Genomic DNA, 21,831 nt, shown 5'->3' with positions numbered 1-21,831 from the left:
CCAAAGCATCATTTCAAATCAAGGTTCATAGCCTGACAGGGAAACCACCCAGCCAGCGCCAAGGAGAGCAGTCTCTTCAGGAAAGCACAGCTTTATCTTATCTGCAGACCTTGTTCCAGCTAATTTAACCATTAGACTGAGCATGCCTCAGCTGTCAATGCCCTCTGATAGGAATCTGTGGGTGAGGCTCTATCCTGAAGCATCAGGCGCCAGCGCTCCCCGATGGCATGGCAACAGCCCTGGAAAACCTGGGCTGTCTCATCTGTTTGTTTGGGTGGTGTTGTTATGGCCAGGGCTATCCCCTCCCTTGGCAAGAGCCAGCACCACCTCCCCAGCTCCATCTGTGCCCTATTTTGTGAAAGGTCCCTCCAGCCCCCAAGAGTTTCTTGGGCTCCCAGGGCAGAGTTGCGAGTCAAGAGCTCCTGGGTGTGCCAGAGCTGCCTGCCCAAGTATCTCCCTCAAGCATCTTGGCCACTGGTGACTGCTGCACTAACAACTGGGAAAGCCACTGGCATTTTTGCAGGCAGGGCAGTGACATAAGCCAATTTAGGTTTGTTTTGCTAACACAGCAAGAAAAAAACAGCTATATCCATGTAGCAAACCAATCCATCTGCCCAGGCAGCAGCTGCAGGCCCCCCCCTCCTGCCCCACCTTGCTGCAGTGGGGTGGGGGCTCCCACAGTTCTCACAGCCCCCAGCAGCCTTGCACAGAGGGGAGAGGATGCACCAGTGAGGGGTGACCAAGGAACCAGTGACACCTCGGTCCAGCATTGTCCCAGCACCCTCACAACTGCGAGTCCTGCAAAATCTCCCTCCCTGGCCACGCTTCAGCCCACTCTTGTGCATGTCAAAGGCCCTCTCAGCCATTTATATTTGTTGTAAAATACGCACCACACAACCCAGCGTGGAACTCTAATTTGACAAGAAAATTATAGGGTGGCTTAAAACAAGCCTGGCAGAAGCCGGGGGAGCTGCCAGGCGCGTGATGCCACCAAGAGGAGCTCTCGGGGTGCCCTGCAACGGGGGCTGGCAGGCTCTGCCCCCGCTCCCCTCCACCCCCTCGGAGCTGCACACGGCTAATCCCATTACAGACAGACAGGAAAACAACGGCACTGAGGCGGCTGTCAGGGCAAATTACCCCCGAAGGAAAACCTCTGGGATACATCTTCATGGAGCTGACAGGCAACCACTGCCTGGGAGGAGCTGTGGGCAGCAGGAAAGGCCTTGGGGGCTTGGGAAGGGGCTGGAAAGGGGCACTCTGCGGGTTTGAGGCACACCCACCAGCACACCAGCTCACTGCCACTGTGCTCTAAAGCCCCAAATGGCTTGAGCCTGTCAAATATGCTCACTGCCACGCCAAAATCCGTGCTCTGTGCCCTTGGGGACACAGTGCAGAGCTGTCCTGCCTCGGGCACGGGCAATCACATGTCTGCTTCCAGCTGAAGCTGTAAAAACGCTTCCAGGCCAGCTCAGGCTGCCCCCAGAGCCCCGTGTCAGGTCAGCTCTCACCCTCGGAGGCAGGGTGTGAATTATCACCGCGGGGTTAAGGTTACACTGCACCAGCAATAACAAACACGGAGCTGCTCCCGCCTCAGCGCGGATGGAGCACGCAGGGCTGCCCAGTGGGGACAGCAGGGACACGGTGCAGCTTCCATCCCCGGGACAAAAGGGTGTGGCAGCCCTTGTCCGCCTTCCCAACCCTACCTAGACGTGGAAAATCTCCTCCAATTCCACCCAGGCTCCCTGAGTCTCCCTGAGCACAGTCTGGCCAAAGTCTCCGCTGCCATCTGCTCTTTTCTGCAAGTTTCCATTAGTGGCAGCCCAAGGAAACCTCCTGGCTAAATCCTGCTGGGGGAGGATTTGGTACATTTTCCTGGCATGGCCTGCCTGACTCTATTGTGGCTATCAAATGGGGCCAGGATTGTCAAGGAAGCAAAGTCTGCTGCTTTGGAAAGCTGCCCAGTGTCCAGGAGGGGTTTTCTCTGCTTGCCAGGGAGATGCACATGGGTGCTGGGGCTGGCAGGGACTGTGGACAGCACTCAGGGGATCTGTGCCAGGGATCACCTCCCCAGCCTCCGTGGCAGCACCACTTGCCCTGGCTGGCTCCAGACTGTTGATGCCACACCTTTTATTCCTGGTTAAAAATTCACTGTAGGTGAGGCAAAGGGGTGCAGAAGTGTTTGCTCTCTCTGTGAGCACGCAGCCCAGCGTGGTCACGCCGTGGCAGTGGAGCAGGAAGGTGAAAAGGATGTGATTACTGTGCTCTGACATCCCCAGGCACGACAGAGGGCCAGGCTAGAGCAGGAGAGAGGAGGAGGAGTCACAGGTTTGCTCACATTAGCAGCCTGCACTCCTCCATCCCAGCACAGGTTTTGCTCCCCCAGCAGCCTGCCCCTGGGCACTCCAGGAGCCCCCTGAGCTCCCAGGATGGTTCCCAGCTGCCCGCCCTGCTGAAAACCTAAGGGCTGATGCAGAGCTCTTCCTGCATCCTGGGGTGTTCCCTCTGATGAGGGGGAGCCAGCAGCACCCTCAGGGGCCACAGCCAGAGCCTGCACCTGCAGCTCTCCCTGTGTGACACTGCAGGGCACTGGCAGGGGATTTACAGCCCACGTCCTTCTCCCCTGCTTGGTTTTGTGCCATTCCTTCTTCTTCATCCCTGCCTGCCCACCCACACCCTCTCCAGTGTTTACACCCAGTTCTTCACCCTCCCACTGGGACCAGGCCAAAGCTCAGGAGAGCCCCTGTGCTGGCTCCAGGGAGCAGCTGAGGCAGCTCTGGGCCGTGTGGAAACGAGCTGTGCTTACTGGGTCACTTTCAATATCCCATCTTAAATCACATCTTCCAGCACTTCATCCCCTTTGGCTCCTGTTCATTGACTTCCCAGCAAATGCTTTCAATCTGTCTGGCTTCCCTGCCCGGCTGTGCTGCTCTGGGCCCCGGCGTCCCCAAGCCATCCTGTCCTGCTGTGTCCCTGCATCCCAGGAGCCCTCCACACCCTGATGGCTGCATCCCCTTCCCTCATGGACTGGCTCAGGTGCACCCAGGGCTGCCCTCATCATTCCCACCCCTACCAGCTCCTTTCCTGCTGTTTCCCATGTGTGCTGTGCCTCTCTGGGAGCAGCCTTTGTGCGCTCTCCATCCCTTTTCTGGGCCAAAAAGGATGGCACAAGCTGTGCAGCCCCGTTTCTGGTGGCACGGGCACCCTCAGCCTTGTGTTGAGAAGCGCCAGGAGGTGACAATCCTGCTCCTCGTGCAGCCTGGGGACACCCAGGCTGGCACCCATCACCCACACTGCCCTCAGAATAGTTTGACCAGGAAACCTGGGAGCCAGCAAGTGAAATGGCCTGGGACAAATTCACAGGGCTCAGGGGATTTCCAAGCAAAGCTGCATTCACTTTGTTCTCTATTTTCATCTGTACCCTGGAGAGCTTGTCTATAATCACCAGGGCCCTGTAACTTTTTTATCCCACTAGCAAGTCCAAGCTGAAAAAAAAAATAAAATATTTGACATCCCTGAGGGGAAGGATGTTTTCCAAGCCTCAAGTAAAGGAGCACTTTAAGCTCACATAGACCTCCCAAAAATAAATACAAAAATGCATCAAGGATCAGAGGCCAGAGCTGCTTTCCCTGCTTGAGCAAAGTGCCACCCTGCTGTGTCTGTGCCCTGCTCCCCACAGTGACCCATGAGCACAGGGACAGCCCCAGCCCCTCAGCACACACAGATAATCCCATATAGACCCCAAAGCCTTCCCACAGCCTTCAGGTTCCTGCTCTCAACACCCACCCTGGGCGTACCTGATGTACCTGGGGACAATTTGTGTCCCTCCACCTACCTGAGGGTGGGGACATTGCCCACCCAGAGCCCGAGCAGCCAGGCTGTGCCCTGTGCCATAGCAGGATGCTGTGATACTTGCAGGCTTCCCAGCACTCCGTGGGGAAGCAGAGCTGGATTTGGTCTATTTTTGATTTCATTGCATTCCTTCAGCAACACTCTCATGGGGAAAAGAAAATGTAAGGATTAAAAATAAAAAAAAAAATTAAAAAATTAAAAAAAGGAAGAGAAAGGAATCGAGGGGGAAGCCAGCCCATGGTGGGATCCTGCTGGCATGGCCACAGGCTAGCAGAGAGGCTGGCTTATTAAGCTCGTTAATTAATGATGGGAAGTAAGAGTTGCAAGGGGAGATGGATTGGTGCCGAGGGCGCTGCTGGCAGCTCTGCTGGGCCCCGGAGGAGCGATGGGCACCCCCAGCTCCGCACCGCGGCTGCTGCACGGGGCGAACCGGGCAAATTGCGGCAGCGAGGGCCGAGCCGCGGGTCAGGGGAGGAGCCGAGAGCGCCGCCGCTCCGATTTACACCGCAGCCTTGTCCCCAAAGCACGCCGGGGTCAGGGCTCCATGGAAACCGCCCCAAAACACGAACACACTGAGCCGTGCCCGCGCCGGGAGCTGCGCTCGCAGCCCTCCGTGCCTGGGAAAGGGCTCCGTGCCCCGGCATCGCTGCCAGCAGGGAAAAGCCGCTGCTCCCGCGGGCCCCGTCCCGCAGCTGTGCCCGCTGCATGTCCCAGCTGTGCTGTGCCCGCTGCATGTCCCAGCTGTGCTGTGCCCGCTGCATGTCCCCGCTGTGCTGTGCCCGCTGCATGTCCCAGCTGTGCCTGCTGCATGTCCCAGCTGTGCCGCTGCATTTCCCAGCTGTGCCCGCTGCAATCCCCAGCTGTGCTGTGCCCGCTGCATTCCCCAGCTGTGCTGTGCCCGCTGCATTCCCCAGCTGTGCCCGCTGCATGTCCCCGCTGCACTGTGCCCGCTGCATTCCCCAGCTGTGCCCGCTGCATGTCCCAGCTGTGCCCGCTGCATTCCCCAGCTGTGCCCGCTGCATGTCCCAGCTGTGCTGTGCCCGCTGCATGTCCCAGCTGTGCCCGCTGCATTCCCCAGCTGTGCTGTGCCCGCTGCATGTCCCAGCTGTGCCTGCTGCATTCCCCAGCTGTGCCCGCTGCATTGCCCAGCTGTGCTGTGCCCGCTGCATTCCCCAGCTGTGCTGTGCCCGCTGCATGTCCCAGCTGTGCTGTGCCAGCTGCATTTCCCAGCCGTGCCCGCTGCATGTCCCAGCTGTGCCCGCTGCGTTCCCCAGCTGTGCTGTGCCCGAGGCTGCCAACCAACCCTTCTGCAGGGCACGGAGCGGCTCCGGGGCTGGGGCTGGCTCCATGGCGGGCACCGGGGCTCTGCTTTCCCCAGCAGACGGGCCAGGGGCATCCGCAGGGGCACGGCCAGCAGGGAGCCCCACGGGGCTCTGCAGGAACGTGACAGAAGGGACGGGCCCAGCAGCGGCTCCCAGAGCCGGGGTTTGGCTTGGCAGCCCCAGCTCCGAGGGGAATGTCTAAAAGCAGGCCTGGCAGCAGGGCTGCGATCTGGCTGGGGACAGGGCGGTCCCCAGGGGCTGGGCAATGCCCACACTGCATTCCTGCCCTGCTGAGCTTTCCCCAGGGCAGCCCCACTCAGGCACTGTGCCTGCTCTGCAAGCCTGGCTGGGGGGGAGGGAGAATGGCATCTGCTCTGTAACTTCTCTCCACTGGTTTCCCACTCCCCAAAGCTGGGGAGGACCCATTCCACCCCACCCCATGCTGTCCGCAGGGCCAGCACAGCTTCCTGCCAGGCTGTTGTGCTCAGAGCACAGGAACAGCTCCTCGGGAGGAGCTCGGGCTCTGCCGGAGCTGCTCAGGCCGGCCCCAGGAGGAGCCAGCTGGGATGGGGCAGCAGGGATGCCTAAACCTGGTCATGGGGCCCGAGGGATGCTGTGTGGTGTGAGCAGCCTCCCCCACCTCCCCCCGGAGCTGAGCTGCACAGCACATCTCTCAAAACCTTTATTGTCAGCAAATAACAAAAGTCAGCCCTGCAGCAGCGCAGGGAGGCTGAGGAGAGCGGGCGCTGGCAGCCAGGGCTCGCTGCCCCGGCCTCCCCTGCTCTCCTGGGCAGCAGCAGGGCTGGGCGTGCACGGGGATGGGTGAGAGGGGGCACGGGTCATTCTCCAAAGCAAGGAGCACATTTACACTGCTTATAAATAAACAACAACAATGAGAAACCTCGGGCTCTGGGAGCAGGGGGGGTCCTGCTGCCCAGGCCAGCAGCCCAATGCGCTCTGTCCTCCAAAGGTGGGAGGGGAGGGGAGAGGAGAGGAGAGGAGAGGAGAGGAGAGGAGAGGAGAGGAGAGGAGAGGAGAGGAGAGGAGAGGAGAGGAGAGGAGAGGAGAGGAGAGGAGAGGAGAGGAGAGGAGAGGAGAGGAGAGGAGAGGAGAGGAGAGGAGAGGAGAGGAGAGGAGAGGAGAGGAGAGGAGAGGAGAGGAGAGGAGAGGAGAGGAGAGGAGAGGAGAGGAGAGGAGAGGAGAGGAGAGGAGAGGAGAGGAGAGGAGAGGAGAGGAGAGGAGAGGAGAGGAGAGGAGAGGAGAGGAGAGGAGAGGAGAGGAGAGGAGAGGAGAGGAGAGGAGAGGAGAGCTCCCTCCCCAGGGCTGCAGCTGCCAGGTGCCCCCGGCACAGGGGGATCAGGCTGGGGACACCAACCTAAAGCAGCCTGCAGAGCAGGCTGGGGCACCTGCCTGGGTGCCCCTCAGGGATTCAAAGACAGGGATGTAGGGAGCTGCCAGACCCAACAGTGGGACCCAGGGACAGGCAGAGCCAGGGCATGGAGCCTGGGGAGGGCCAGGAGAAGGGCAGTGCTGCCAGGTGTCACACATCTCCAGCTGCTGGTGAGGAGGAGGGCTGGGCACCCTCACCCCAAGCACTGTGGGACAGCCTGGAGCACCCTCCCGTGGTGGGACTCCTGCCACCACCTTCCCCCATCCTCAGCCCTTTGGGTGCCACCCGCCATCCCCTGCCCGCGGGGACACCCCCAGAGCTGCCCTGCTGCCTCCCACACTGGGGGCTGTGGGAGGGCTGGGGAGGGCAGAGCGCATTGGGAACCACCAGAGACACTTTCTACCTTAGCCTTAAAACACTGAAGCTTATATTAGAGACATGATAATAACCAGGGCAGGGCTGTCCTGCCAGGAGTAGGGACAGCAGAGAGGGCACAGCTCCGTGGGCAGCCTGGAGAGGCTCTGGGAGCAGCAGGTTAGTACAGGAGGGGCACAGAGCGTGCAGCAGGGCAGGGATGCTGCCTAGGGCTGGTTCTTTGCCTCAGGGTCTTTGTCGTAGATGTAGCTCCCCACAGCTCCGGTGTTGACACCTGCACGGGGTGAGAAACAGCACGGTGAGGACAGGGCAGGAAGGTGGCAGGTGTAGGAGTGTGCCCTTTGTTGATGGAGTGACAAAACTGTCTTGTGTCCCCTTAAAAGGAAAGAAGCCCAGAAGTTTCTCTCCTCGATTAAGTGAAGAGACACTTCATAGGACTTGGGGGACTTCACCTCAAACTTAAGGACAGCAAATTGAACAGAAGCCAGAAAGTCCCACCTGGGCAATTAACCAGAAAAGGATGTGAACAAAGAAACTAAAGGCTTTTGTAAAGAGCTTTACCAGGAGCAAGAACGTCTAGCACCTGGTTCGGTTTTTCTGTTTGTTATTTTGCCTTTTATAAACCTTTTTGTTTCCAACACTGCAACAGCAGCCATCCTGCTGATTTTTATGCCCCCAAGGGTAGCTGAGCTATCTTGGGTGTGTTACAGACCTCAGAGAGCTTGTTAGACCTGGCTGGAAGAGGTTACTATAACAGGGATGCTCCAGGGAGCTGTCCCCTCTGGCTGGTGGCACGAGCATCAACAGGGGCACGTGTCCCTGGTCTGGGTCCCCCCCTGTGTCCCCAGGCTCTCACTCACCCTTTGGCCCAAAGAGGATCCCATAGCAGGGCTTGTGGCAGTAGGGCTGTCCATCGTGCTGTGGGGGCAGAGACAAACACCTGTCACCTGGGCTGGGGGTTGGGGAAATCCAGTGCCCAGGGCATGCCCACCTCTCATGCCCTTCCCCTGCAGACACCCCGACAACCCCAGCACTTCCCCAGGCTCAGGGGCCGCTCCTGCCAGCCCTGCCCTCCTGCAAAGGCCATCAGGGTGGCCTGGGACATCTCAGCCCTGCCCTGCTGGCATCCCCAGGAGTGCAGGCCAGGTTCTGAGGCTGGCACCCCCTTACCTCGGCGTGTCCCCCCGGGGTCAGCGTCTTGCTGCAGCGCTCACAGCGTAGGCAGGGACGGTGCCAGTCCTTCCCCAGGGAAGTCACCTTCTCAGCTGGAGTGGGACAAGGAGAGAGGGTCACAGCAGCCCCCTGCAACATGCTGAGGGGGAGCATTCCCCACGGGGATATCACAAAATCCCAGGAGAGCCCTCAGGATCTCCAGCCTCCCACATCCCTCCCACCCCTCTGGTGCCTCACAGGTGACAGGGGATGGCTGAGCACAGCAATTACCACACGGGAGGTGACGCAGCAGAGGCTGCAATGCACATAAAGCCCTGCACCAGGAGTATATCCAAGAGCACCCATCCCTGAAGGCCCCTCAGGCACATCCCTCTGTACCCACAAACCCCTCTCTGATCCAAACCCCACTCCCAGCCTCTCTGCATGCCCCAGGGTTCCTGCACAGTGCCCATTCCCTTGGGGCCATGTCACCCTGCAGGGCCATGATACCCTGTGGGGCCATGTCACCCTGCAGGGCCATGTCACTCTGCAGGGCCATGTCACTCTGCAGGGCCATGATACCCTGTGGGGCCATGTCACCATGTGGGGCCATGTAACTCTGCAGGGCCATGTCACTCTGCAGGGCCATGACACCCTGTGGGCCCATGTCACTCTGCAGGGCCATGTCACCCTGCGGGGCCATGATACCTTGTGGGGCCATGTCACTCTGCAGGGCCATGTCACCCTGCGGGGCCATGATACCCTGTGGGGGCATGATACCCTGTGGGGCCATGTCACTCTGCAGGGCCATGACACCCTGTGGGCCCATGTCACTCTGCAGGGCCATGTCACCCTGCGGGGCCATGATACCTTGTGGGGCCATGTCACTCTGCAGGGCCATGCCACTCTGCAGGGCCATGTCACTCTGCAGGGCCATGCCACCCCAAGGCAAGCACACACTGCCCTCTTGCCACCTTACCAAAGTAGACCCTCTGGCCGCAGCGCGGGCACATGTTGGGCTCCCCGGTGAAGGTGGTGACACTGGAGGCTGGAAGAGAAGAGCACATGTGTCTGGGAAGTGGGGGGACATCTCAGCCAGGACACAGCGGGGTGGGGTGGACCCCACACACAAACCTTGCGCTCACACCGTCACCAGACACGGTGGCTCTGCGCTGGCTGCCCCATGGCAAAGGGCCAGGCTGCCTGTCCTGCCCTGCCCCTCACCTTTGCTGGGTCCCTTGGGAGGAGCAGCGTTCACCTTCCTCTCCTCCACCTTCACGGGGTGCTCGATGGGCCCCGGGGCAGTCTGCCCCTCGATCTGCGGCTTGTCGTAGATGTAGGAGCCGGCCCCGCCGATGTTCACCCCTGCAGAGGGGCACAGAGAGCCTGCAGTGGTGGCCTGGGAGCCCTCGGGGTCTCCATTGTCCCCCCAGCCCCCTCTCCCTCCTCCCCCAGCCCCGCTGGGCATGGGGCCAGTGCTGCACTTCAGCCCCAGCTTGCTTTCTCCTGACCCAGGGGATAGGAGACTAACTCCACCTTCTGTTTGAATGGGAATTTGTTTTTTTAAATATTAAAAAAAAAAAAAAAAAAAAAAAGGCAGCTCTCAGAATAGATTCCTCCCTCCCTCCCTCCTTCCTTCCCTCCAGCATCTCTTCTCTCCCTCTGCACAAGCAGACAGCTGGCCTGGGACTGCAGTTTCCTGGCTCGATGCTCAGCCCTGGCTAGGCTGGCTTCTGGGATGTTGCTGGGGCCACCAGTGGGGATGAGGGGACCTGGCCCCTCCTGCAGCCCCGAGCCCAGCACCCAGGCAGGGGGGACACACAGGGACGTACCTTTGGGGCCGAACAGTGTGGCATAACAGGGCTTGTGGCAGAAGGGCTTCCCATCGTGCTGGGGAGAGAGGGCAGTGTTAGGAGCAGTGACCACGGTTCCCTTCATCCTCTGCTGTTCAGAGACCACCATGGCCATGCCAGCACCCTAAAATGCACCCGGTTCTGGGTGTGCAGCACCCGTCTAACCCGGCCTGAGCACTCGGGGGTTTCACCTGCATCAAGTACTCAGGGTTTCGCCTGCATCAAGCACTCAGGGGTTTTGCCTGCATCAAGCACAGGGGTTTCACTTCCATCAAGCACTCAGGGGTTTCACTTCCAACTCAGGGGTTTCGCCTGCATCGAGCACTGGGGGGTTTCACCTGCATCAAGAACTCAGGGGTTTCACCTGTATCAAGCACTCGGGGGTTTGACCTGTATCAAGCACTCGGGGGTTTCACCTGCATCAAGAACTCAGGGGTTTCACCTGTATCAAGCACTCAGGGGTTTTGCCTGCATCAAGCACTCAGGGGTTTCACCTGCATCAAGCACTCGGGGGTTTCACCTGCATCAAGCACTCAGGGGTTTCACTTCCAACTCAGGGGTTTCACCTGTATCAAGCACTCAGGGGTTTCACCTGCATCAAACCCTCGGGGGTTTCACCTGCATCAAGCACTTGGGCTGCTGTGCACAGGTCATGCCCTGGGACTGGAGCACCAGTGGCCATGGCAGCTCAGCCATGGGCACCTCCACTCCCCAGCCCAGCCACGTGGCACTGGAGCCAGCGAGGCATGGCCCCAGCCCCTGAGCGTGCTGTGCACAGCCAGGCCACTCTCCTGCTCAGAGCACCGTGGGAGCCCAGCTTTGCCCTCCCCTCGCCTTGGCCCAAGATCAGAGGCCCCGCACGGGCTCTGGTCCCAGCCCAGCTGCTATCGACCCCGCTATCGTCTGGGGTGATTATCACAGGAAGGCAGCAGGCAGGCGATAAGCCCCACAACTCCCTGTTTCTCATGGGCCAGCTGGAACCCAGTCCAAGAGAAAAGAAAGAAAGAAAGAGTGTTTGTGCCTGGAGCGGGGCGGGGGGGGGGCAGCAGGGCTGCCACACACACTGCCCTGGGTGGAAAACCCACTGGGAGCCCGTGCTTGGGCAGGATCCCACCCCTTGGCCTGCTCAGCCCTGCTCCTGCCCTCCATCCCTCTGCTGCAAGGCAAGGGGTGCTGCCCACGCAGGGCAGGGTGGCAGCTGAGCAGAGGGGCCGTGCCAAAGGCAGAGGTAAGGCTGAGGGAGGGAGAAGGCTCTGGGCTGGCCAAAGGCAGCTGCAGAGTATTGCAAGGCATAAATATGAGCGTGCTCGCGGCGTTGCCATGCCAGAGGGGAGGGTAAACATTTAACTGGTCTCCCCGCGACACCTTTCCACCCCAGCCTCCTCGAAAGGAGGGAGAAAAAGCAGGGAAGGGCCAAATCTGCCTTCAGCAGAGTCAGTGGGGCTTGGCTGCCATCCCCTATGGGAACAGAATCCAACCTTATATGGAGAAGCAGCAAATCTGGGCTTGACCCGGCCTGGAGCACAGATCCACCTCGCCGGCAGGACAGGCCCCGCTTCCCCACAGGCTGGGGGCCACCAGCACGGCTGTCCCTGCTGGTACCCAGCTGTGCTGCCTGCCAGGGCCCAGCTAAGGAGCTGGTGACACTGAGGAATGGCAGGTGCTGTGCAAAGCCGGGGTGTCACACAGGGACACTGCACAGCAGGCACACAGCGGCTCCTAAGCCCGAGCAGCTGCAGGCAGCAGCGTGGCGCCTCACGCTCCCCAGTGCAGGGCAGTGGCATCACTCTCCAGCACAGAGAGCAGCAGTGCCGAGCTCTCATTGCCATGGAAACCCAGGCATTCTCCATTCTTGGTGTTTTTAACCACAGGTCAGCGCAGGCTCCCAGCACACACATCTCCCCAAAGCTGTGCGATGCCCAAACAAGTTTGGCCAGTGCACGGAGCTTCAAGGGCTTACTGGGGCACGCCAAGCCCCACCACAGCTGCCTGGGAGCCCAGGATGACAGAGCAGTGTCACCGCACGTGGTGCCAGCACCACTCTGTGGCTCGCCCAGGGCTGTGCACAAGAGCACTCTTGAGTTGCAGCAGCAGCGTTTGAAGCCACAGCGTGTTCTCCTGGGCTTGCATGCCGCAGGGACAGCGCCTCCACACGGCATCAGATACCTGCCCCAGCCCTGGCTTTGGGATTTCCGTCCCACCAGGCCCCCCCGAGTGCCAGCACGGCTCCCACCCTGCCCGCCCTGGCAGCTCTTACCTCGGCGTGCCCACCCGGGGTCAGGGTCTTGTTGCAGCGCTCACACTTGAGGCAGAACTTGTGCCAGTCCTTGCCCAGGGAAGAGACCTTCTCGGCTGCAGGGGACACGAGAGAGGGGTGAGCCACTGCCCAGCACCCGCTGAGGCCAGGGGGGGAAGCCAGGCCTGGGAACCAGGGGGGCTGCACCCACTCAAGGGGGGGCTGCTCACACTGTGCACTCAGCCACGCTGCAGGAACAGGAGCCACCGAACTGCAGCCCCCAAGGTTGCTGCACAAACCCGGGTCTCTGACCCCTCACAGCTATGAGGAAGAACATTAACCCTGTCCCAGCACCAGCCATGAAGAAGAACATTAACCCTGTCCCAGCTGGGAGCAGGACACCCCCAGCTGCCGTCCCACAGCCGCGCTTTCCCACGCGCCACTCCAGCAACGGTAGCGTTTTCTTCCCTGCTCCCCTGGCTATTTTTACCCGCCACGTTACCCGGGATGACTTCACTCCATTCAAATATTTGGCGTTTCCATGCCCACCCCGCCCCTGCAGTCACACTCCCCCACGCACAGCCAGCCTCTCCCCGGGCTGGGAGCCGCAGCTCCAGAGATGCTCCCGGGAGGAGGGGATGGCAGATGGCCCCCACGGTCACCCAGGATGGACATGCGGCCTGGAAAACACCTGCCCCTTGCAACCCAGCCTGGGAACAGGCACGATGTGTGGATGGGCACGCAGCCACCCTCCTTGCACGGCCACAAACCTGCAGAGCAACTGGCTGCCAGCACTGAAAACAGTGACAAAGCACCAGTGGGCAAATTCAGGCAAGGCAAACGCTTTGAGGCTGGTTGTATGAATACAAATACAATCCTTCCATCTGGCCCTGAGCTGTAGGTGTCCAGGAGCACCCTGGGAGGCAGCACAGGCTGCCGGTGCTCCTCTTGCATCCCCAGCCTTGCACCATCCCCTCTCCCTCCCAGCTCCTGGGCTGCCTTGTGTCCCCCACGGATTCCTGCTGGCCCTCCCTCTGCCCTGCACATGTGCAGAGACAGCTGGAAAACACTGTGAGCCCGTTAAAGCCACCGTAAAACTAAATCAGGAGAGCCAAATAAAATATTTAACAAGCAAATAAAAGTGCAACCAGAGCTGGCTGCACTCCATGAGAAGACCTCCTCCGCGATGTCGGGTTTCCCCCCAAGACCTCAGCAAATGTCACCTGTCTGCATCCACTTGAGACGGGGGTCAAGAGCTCCCCACAGGGCAGCTCCTGCCTTCTAGAGCCACCCTCCTCCCAAGGCAAACAGCTGCATCCGGGCACGTCACAGGGCCAAGATAAGCCGAAACAATGCCATCATCACCCAGAAATTCCATCCCAGTGCAAAGCCAGGGTGGGAGGGAGGGGCAGTGTGACAGGGCAGAGCCACAGCCATTGCACCAGGGTGCACAGGAGACTCCTGAGAGCACCCCCAGCAAGCACACGAGAGATGGACTTTGGGGACTCACATGGGTGGGAAGAAACTCCAAATCCACGTCCTGCTGATGACACACAGGCTGTAGAACCAGACCCAGGCAGGAGCAGACAGCAGGGCCAAGGGATGCCCCACCAGGGCCTGGGTCTGGCCTGCCTGCCCAAAGTTGCCAGGGCTATTCCCTGCTGGCTCCAAGCCCAGGGGCAGGGAGGGCCCATGTCTCCCCAGCCCCTCACAGAAGGCAGCACACGAGGAAGGGGCCAGAGCCGCCCTCCTTTTCCTCTGCAGCCCTCATCTGCCTCTGGGAGCAGAGAACCAGCTGCAGGGTGAACAGCCCCCCGGACCCCAGGGACTCCCCAAAACCAGAGGAATACGGATGTCCCAGCACCCCAGTGCCGTGGGGCCATGGTAGGAGCCCTGCATCCCCCCCAGCCCTCCAGCAGGAAGGTTCCTCCGCGGGTGACCGGGGCGGGAAACCGAGCGTGATGGGCTGAAAGCCGAGCCGGGGGCTCGGGGCCAAGGAGCCGCTGGGCCGTGTCACGGTGGATGCACACACAGCCAGGCCGGGCTGCGCTCCCCCGGCCCGGCCCAGCGCCGCCACGGGCACAAAGCACGGAGGAAGCTCCCGGCGGATGTTTTCCACAGGCCACGGCAATTATAGCTGGCCACTGCTCCCACCAGCTCCTTCCTGCTGCCGCCATACAAAACGCTCCCCCAATGATCCCCCCCACCCCGCCTCAAAATAACATTTCAGCAGATGGAAATCCTGGCTCCTCCCTGCCAGATGCACCCCCCCCGCCATGCATCCCTGAGGCACGCAGGGCCAGAGGGATCCCAGCGGGGCGCGGGTAGGAGGGAGGGGAGAGCACCCGGAGCACCCCGGGCACAGGGACAGCCCGGGAACCACGGGGGCTGCCCTCGCCTCCGCATGCAAATGATGGAAATGCCGCCCAGGGGCTGCTCGGGCATCCTCTGGCTGCAAACAAGGATTCCCGGGGGATGCATCCGGCACCGGCACAGCCGGGATGGCTCTCCAGAAAGCATTGTTTGCGCCGAGCGGAGGAAGCAGCTTGGAGCCGCTGCGGCCCATTTCCAGGGCAGCAGCCTGCGGCCACACCATCCCATAAATCACCGCGGAGGGAAGGGACCAGCGCCCAGATTTCCTGTCACTCGGCCACAGCTGCTCCGCTGTTGCATCAGCTCCAGAGGAAAAGGCTCTGGCCACATCCTCCTGCTCAGGGCAGCCCTGTTCTCACCCGGGGCCCTGCACAGCCGGGGCCGTGCCCAGCTCCGAGCAGGGCACCATGGATGGCACGGGGCACACGTGTCACTGCAGCCAGCCTCTGCCACCAAAGGCCGTGCTTATGATCCCCCTGCTCTGCCCCCGAATGCCCCCTTGCACACTCAGCCCTGCAGCCAGGCCAATCTAAACCAGCTGGGCAGGGTTAAGGGTGCCTGACTGCAGGAATTTGGCCTCTGCCACATGCATGTGGCTCGGGGTTTGCCAGCCCTGTGTGGGTGGGCACAGGGTGCCTATGGATGATGAACCCCCAGGAGAGGTGGAGGCACAGCTGGGGACACATCTGGCTGCAGGATGTGCAGCCTGTGGGGTGAGGTGGGTTTGCCCTGTGCAGGCTGTGGGGTGGGTTTGCTCAGTGCAGGCCGGGGGTGGGTTTGCTCAGTGCAGGCTGTGGGGTGGGTTTGCTCAGTGCAGGCTGTGTGGAGTGGGTTTGCTCTCTGCAGGCTGTGGGGTGGGTTTGCTCTCTGCGGGCTGAGGGGTGGGTTTGCCCTGTGCAGGCTGTGGGGTGGGTTTGCTCAGTGCAGGCTGTGGGGTGAGTTTGCTCTCTGTGGGCTGTGGGGTGGGTTTGCCCTGTGCAGGCTGAGGGGTGGGTTTGCTCTCTGCAGGCTGTGGGGTGGGTTTGCCCTGTGCAGGCTGCAGGGTGGGTTTGCTCAGTGCAGGCTGTGGCGTGGGTTTGCTCAGTGCAGGCTGTGGGGTGGGTTTGCTCTCTGCAGGCTGAGGGGTGGGTTTGCCCTGTGCAGGCTGTGGGGTGGCTTTGCTCTGTGCAGGCTGTGTGGAGTGGGTTTGCTCTCTGCAGGCTGAGGGGTGGGTTTGCCCTGTGCAGGCTGTGGGGTGGGTTTGCTCTGTGCAGGGACACCAGAGGCCAGGAGCAGCTGAGGGGGCTGTCAAGGCACAGTGATCCCATGGCTCCACAGCAGCCCCGCCCCACAGACAACGCGGCTCAGCCCTTAATTAGCAGCCGTGCCCAGACAAAGCAGCTGGCACAGGCCAGAGGTGGGTGCATCTTCTCAGGTGGGAAGAGAGCATCCCTCCTCCCAGTTTCTGTGCCGCCGGCCCCAGGCCCTCGCACAGGTATTTCCACAGCCTGACGTCAGTGCTGCTCCCAGGCGGAGCCTTGTTCACCGAAAGGAGCCACAACTGCAGCTGCGTCTCTGCAAGGGCTGGGCTGTGCCCCATCCATCCACCGCAGCCCTGGCAGGGCACGGGGGAGGGCCGGCAGTAAGGATGGCAAATCCCCACAGGGATCCAGAGACTGGCATCCCTGGCAGAGAGGGATGCTGTCAGACTGACTGTAGATTCACTTCAGAGCAGTTGCAGACACAAAGGAATGGAGAAAGGAAAGTGCAAGGAAAGGAGCCTGGTAAATGGCTGGAAACAAAGCCGAGAGCCATGAGCCAGCAGCCTCATCCCTTCCCCAGCTCCTCACAAAGTGGCCAGGAGATGGAAGAGGTGGAAGGACAGGTTGAGGATTTCCTGCCCTTGCCATGCCAGGCCATATCCCAGGCATGCTGGCCTGCCCAGTGTCTGCAGTGCCCTCCCGTGCCCCCAGCCCTGGCACAGCCCTGGCACAGGTCCTCTCCCCCATCCCCGGCCAGTGCTGACGCTCACACCGCACCCTGATTTGTGGCCAAACATATATATTTAGCTTCCCTGCAGCAAGGTAAGGCAAGGCAGCCCTCCAGCTTGCTGGGCTCCCTCCAAGTGTGCAACAAAGCCAGCTCAGTACAGCCTTGCCACGGAGCACAGCCTGGGGAACAGGGAATATCCTGAGGGGCTCCCACTTCCAGCCAAGGGGAGAGACAAGGGCTTGAGCCCCCGTGTAGCTGAGCCACTCAGCTGCAAGAGAAGGTTGTTTGATTTCCAGCCCCAGCCTTGGTGCTCAGCACTGCTCCCATCCCTTGCTGCTCCCTGCCTCTCCTCTGCCACAGCCTCACCTACTCCTGCTCTGGTTTGCAGGAGGTCCCTCACCATTTTCCACAGGGCTTCATCAAGCAGCGTCAGAATGGGATGTGTGTGAGGTTGGGCAGCGGCCTGGCTGTGTCTGTGCTGGGGGAGGATCAGCAATGTTTCCAGCCAGGCCTGAGCCCAAGGAACCAGCTGCTTTCCACAGCAGCCCTGCATGTGAGGCATGGCAGGCAGGACCCCAGGGAGGGCGGGGGATGCAGCCCACACTGCCCAGGGACACCAGCACAACAATCAGAGGCCCACCTGCAGCCCTGCCCTCGCCCGGCACACAGGCAGGCACACACCAAACGCTCCCTGGGTAGTTGCTGGCTCAGAGCACACTGTTCCTTCCTTCTGCACTCTGAGATGTCATCTCTGGCAGGCAGTGCCGGGAGAATAAGACAGTTTCCTGGCCCGTTTCAGCAAGAGCAGGATTCTGGGACATGCTGGAGCAGCCAAGCTTGTCAAAGCACCCCTCCTGCCCCATGGCTCCTCACCTCTCCACCCTGCTGGCCCCCCACAGCTCCAAGCAGGGTTCGGCCCAGGGCTGAGGATGCTCAGGGGCCACAGCACTGGTGGGACAGCTCTCCCCGTCCTCATGCCAGGACCCATCTCCCACCATCACCTCCCTGGCAGCACCAGGCCCTTGGCAGGAGCAATGGGCACCACCACAATCAGGAGTGGCAGCACGGCTCATGCTCCAGGCTCAGTGTTTGATTGCAACACTGCTGTGACAGATTTTCCATTACTCCTTGCTTGGGCGTTCCTGCTCCGCCTTTCCCTGCCTTTCCTTTCCAGTCCCACCACCTCACCTCTCCCCATCCCCGTGCTCCTGCCAGGGAGGGAGGGAGGATGGGAACATGGGCATCTCTGTCTGCCTGGAAGCTGGGACACGGCTGCAGGACTCCATAATCCAGACACAAACAGAGCCACCAGGACCAGCCCTGGGTCGCACAGGGCTGCCCCCAGCACCCACAGCCCTGGGGCAGCACCACCCTGCCAGGAGCCCCAGCAAAGCCCGGGACACAAGAGCAAGGGGACCCAGCCCTCACACCGCCCCGTTCCACACTCCCACAGACCATCTTCCATAGCCCGTGCTTTTTCCTGAGGGAAAAGCTAATGCTAATCAGCCTGTTCTTCAGCTTCCCACAGAGGCATCCCTCCCATGGGCAGGGCTCTGCACAGGAGCAGGGAAGTGGAGCATCCTTAGTTACCGCTCCGCAAGGTGCTCCCAGAGCCGGCAGGAGGCAGTTCCCGAGGGGCCCTGCTGCAGGGCAGTGCCCACACGGCCTGGAGAGCCGCTTCCTTTGGTAGGGACGGCAGGAATGGGAATGCAGCCCTCCTGCCGCTCCTGCCCCACCGCCTCCCTGCCCGGAGCCAAGCACAGCGGTTACTTATTAATTGCACAGTGGCTTCTGCAGCTTGAATTTCGCCGGGCGGCCCCGGCGGTGCCGTGCTCGGCAGGGAGAGCAGCCCGGACCTGGCAGCACCCCGTGTGCCCCCGGTGTGCCCAGGCACCTGCTGCACGCTGGGCTCGGGCCTCCCTCATTTCCCAGCTGGATGTGTCCGTGTCCTCAGTGCCCCTCTGGAGAGCAGCTTCAAGCCTGGGGGCTGCTGAGTGACTCGCACCCGCTTTGGCGATGCCCCTTTGGGAACAGACAGAGCAGCAGCTTCCCCCAGCCCGGGCAGCGAGCTCCCCAAGAGCCGGAGCCGCCGCACGTGTGCTCGCTGCATCCCTGGGGCTTGTGGCTGCCCCGTGCTGGGACGGGAAAACAGGAAACCCCCTGCTGCTCTGGGAAGAAAGGATGGGAGGCGGACACGCTTGGCCAGGGCTCCCGGTGACCCTGCAAAACTCATTTAAGGCTCAGCAATGCGAAAGGGAGCTGGGGAAATGTGTGGCTGTTTGGCTGCAGGATACTCCGGTTCCCCCGGGGCTTCCTGGCAGCAGCGAGAGCCCGAAGGCGGCCCCGAGCCCAGCGCTGCCACCTGCTCGGGGGACGGGACGGGAATGGCCCCGCTCCTCCTCTCAAACATCCAGCAGCCTCCCAAAGCAGGAAAGTTAGCCCCAGCCGTTCCTGGAAACAATGTCACAGACCTCAACCTCCTTTCAAAAATTTGAAAAAAAAAAAAAAGGGGGGGGGGGGGAAAGCCAAAAAACTATTTTTATATTTCCCCGTGCTTTTTAAAGGAAAAAAGCTCATTCTATAGCTCAGGAAACGCCCACATCCTCCTGACTGCGCAGGGAGGAGCCCACTGGATTTTTCCAGGGAGCATGAAGCAACAGGCACGCTGGAAATGAGTTTTCCATGGGTACCGGGAGTGCGGGCGCTGCGCGGGGCCGGGAGCGGGAGCTTCTCACACATGACCGGGGCTGCAATCCCAGGCATTCGGGCAGCCCGAGCTGCCAGCGCTCATTCAGCACGGCCAGGGAGGCTCCCGAACAAGCGGGGCTTTATGAATCACCTCCCGCTAAGCTTCGGGCCGGCCCAGGAATTCAGGAGCGGCACCAAAGCCCGGACGCGGAGCTCCCTCCCATCGCTTTCCCAGCGGAGCACGCCCGGGATCCGCACCCCGGAAAGACGGCTCAGGATTTGCATGGAGCTTTCCTGCATTGAATAAACGGACTCAGGTTTATTCTTCCAGAGCCTGGGCGGTTCCTCAAGGGAAAGCTCAAGGCATCAGCAGGGACGTGCTCCTGCCCATCTCAGCTCTAAGCACAGAGAAGGTTTTTGCTCCCGTTTCAGCTCAGCATCACCCCCACTCCCCAGGTGTCCCTCAGGGGCAGCATTCCCTGCGGGAAAGTGTGGGATGGGGGCTGGCACTGCCCCGCTGCCAGGCACCTGCCTTAAGGGCAGGGAGCAGCAGAGCCCGGGACAGGGACACGGCACTCACAGAAACCCTCTGGGGAGAGAGCAGCTGGGGCAGGGGGTACAGCCCTGTTCCCCCCCACACCACATCCTCAGGAGACCCACAAGTGCCCCAGGACACGGGGAGAGAAAAGAGCGGGGACACTGCTGGGGGCCGGTGCTTCTCCTGCTGGCACAGCCTGGCCTCCTGCTCGGGTCCCTGAGCCCAGCCCCGACCCCCCCACGCAGGGCAGGCTCATCCCTGGAGCCGGAGGAGCAGCTCTGCCCCCGGGTCAGTGCCCAGCTGGCTGGGGAGGCACTATTTTTTGCTTAAAAAGGAAAAGATTCATACAAAGAAAGACATCCAAGGGGCCAAGCCCTTCCCACCCACACACAAATAGGTTTATTTAAAGGAGGAAGACAGCAAATTCCTATTTCCCTGTGTTTACTTGGAGATGGCCGGACAAGAATGAAAGCACCAATGCCTCCAATGCTCAAACATCATCAGGACCCTTTGGTATTTCTCCACCAAACAAACACACTGAGGCAACAGGGGCTGGACCCGGGAGCAGGGGGGGAGATGGGTAGGGAGGGCTGTAGGGAGGCAGCTGCACCCCGCGGTCAGCTCGGGCCGGAGTCCTGGATCCATCCCCAGGGCCATGCCGAGCTCACGGAGCGGGCCCGAGGTGCTCCCCCGGGGCAGGGTCCCCGCCGGCCTGGCACTGCCAGGGCTGGGGCAGCTCCTCGGGGGCACCAAGGCCGGGCAGGCTCAGCCGCTGCCCCAACCTCGCTGCGAGCCGAGCCGGGCCGGGCGGCGGCGCTCAGCCCGCGCTGCCTGACCGGACACACGCCAGCCCCGCTTCCCAGAGATCCTGACCGGCCACAACCCCAGCAGGGCCCTCCGAGACCTGCGGGGACTGCCCTAACCCAGCCCGGGCGTGCTGAGATGGACCTCCGAGCCCAGGAGCTGCCTTTGAAAAGGTCCCGTAGAAACCCCAACGCCTTCGTTAGCTCGCCCAGCGCGAAACAGCCCGCTGGGGGCTGGCTGCGCGGCCAGACAGGAGGGGTGAAGGGCGCACCTGGGGCCAGGTTCGCAGGGAATCAAAGAAACCGGCTGCCAGGAGGTTTTGTTTGCACCTGCCGCTGCCAACTTCCCCGCCCCAAGAGATCCTGCGGACCACGGGAGCCCCATCCCGGTACCGGCCGTGTTGGGTGGGCTGGGCTCCCCTGACCCAAGGCGGCAGCACCGGGGGACAGGAGCCAGCCCCTCTCAGCAGCCCAGGTGCGGGCACACAGCCCAGCCAGGGCTCCTCACCGCCTGTTCTCCCCCCCAGCCCAGCAAGGCCGGGCTCACCCAGACGCTCTGTGCCCCAGGGCGGGCGGGAAGCACCCTCAGCACAGGGGATGCGGAGCGGAGGGTCCGCTCCTCCTGCCCGGGGGGAGAAGGAGCCGCTGCCGGGCCGGTCCCGGGTGAGCCCCGCGGGGATGCGGCGGAGCGGATACCGGGGCAGTACATCCCATGGGGCAAAGGGGATGCACCGGGGCTCGGGGAAGGGGAAGGCAGCGATGAGCGCCGGCTCTGGGCTGGGGGACCGCTTTGAGATCCCGGGGATGCGTCTGGGCGCGGGGAAGGGGATGCGGGGCCGGGCCCCGGGGATGCGCTCACCGAAGTACACGGTCTTGTCGCACTTGGGGCACTTGGATGCCATGGCGGGAGAGCGGAGCCGAGCCGAGCCGTGCCGTGCCGAGCCGTGCTGTGATGTGCCGCGCCGTGCGCCCCGCTCCGCCCGGCCCCCGCCCACCGCCGCCCGGGGGGAGCCGGGGCGGGGCTGCCCGCCGAGCGGCGCCGGGCTCGGCACGGCTCGGCACGGCTCGGCACGGCCCCGCTCCAGCCCAGCGCAGCAGGTGCCCGGCCACGGCGGCGGAGAGAGCACCCCCTGCCCTGGCTCCCATCCCCAAAAGCTAAAATCGGGACACGAGTGCTCCCGACTTCCCTTGCCTGGGAAAAACCCTCCATAATAAACAGGTTGTAGTTGAGCGACGCGACTTGTGGGGTTTTACCGGCCCCAAAGGCACCGGCCCCGGCTG

At 61.8% G+C, this 21,831-nt stretch overlaps 1 protein-coding gene across 1 annotated transcript; it reads right to left on the bottom strand.

Moving 5' to 3' along the window:
• Positions 1-6,965: 6,965 nt before the first annotated feature.
• CRIP2 (cysteine rich protein 2) lies at positions 6,966-21,517 on the bottom strand. The gene is made up of 8 exons (XM_063165314.1): positions 21,410-21,517; positions 12,199-12,293; positions 9,921-9,978; positions 9,313-9,453; positions 9,068-9,136; positions 8,107-8,201; positions 7,797-7,854; positions 6,966-7,210 (listed from the first exon to the last, which is right to left on the bottom strand). Exons 1-8 carry the CDS (start codon positions 21,450-21,452, stop codon positions 7,143-7,145), a joined length of 627 nt encoding a protein of 208 aa, XP_063021384.1. The 5' UTR covers positions 21,453-21,517; the 3' UTR covers positions 6,966-7,142.
• Between the last annotated feature and the right edge of the window lie 314 nt (positions 21,518-21,831).

This window comes from Melospiza melodia, chromosome 11 (genome assembly GCF_035770615.1).
Source record: "Melospiza melodia melodia isolate bMelMel2 chromosome 11, bMelMel2.pri, whole genome shotgun sequence".
Classification (NCBI taxonomy): domain Eukaryota; kingdom Metazoa; phylum Chordata; class Aves; order Passeriformes; family Passerellidae; genus Melospiza; species Melospiza melodia.
Note: the sequence above shows the minus strand (reverse complement) of the source record. Positions and strands in the feature narration are given on the sequence as shown.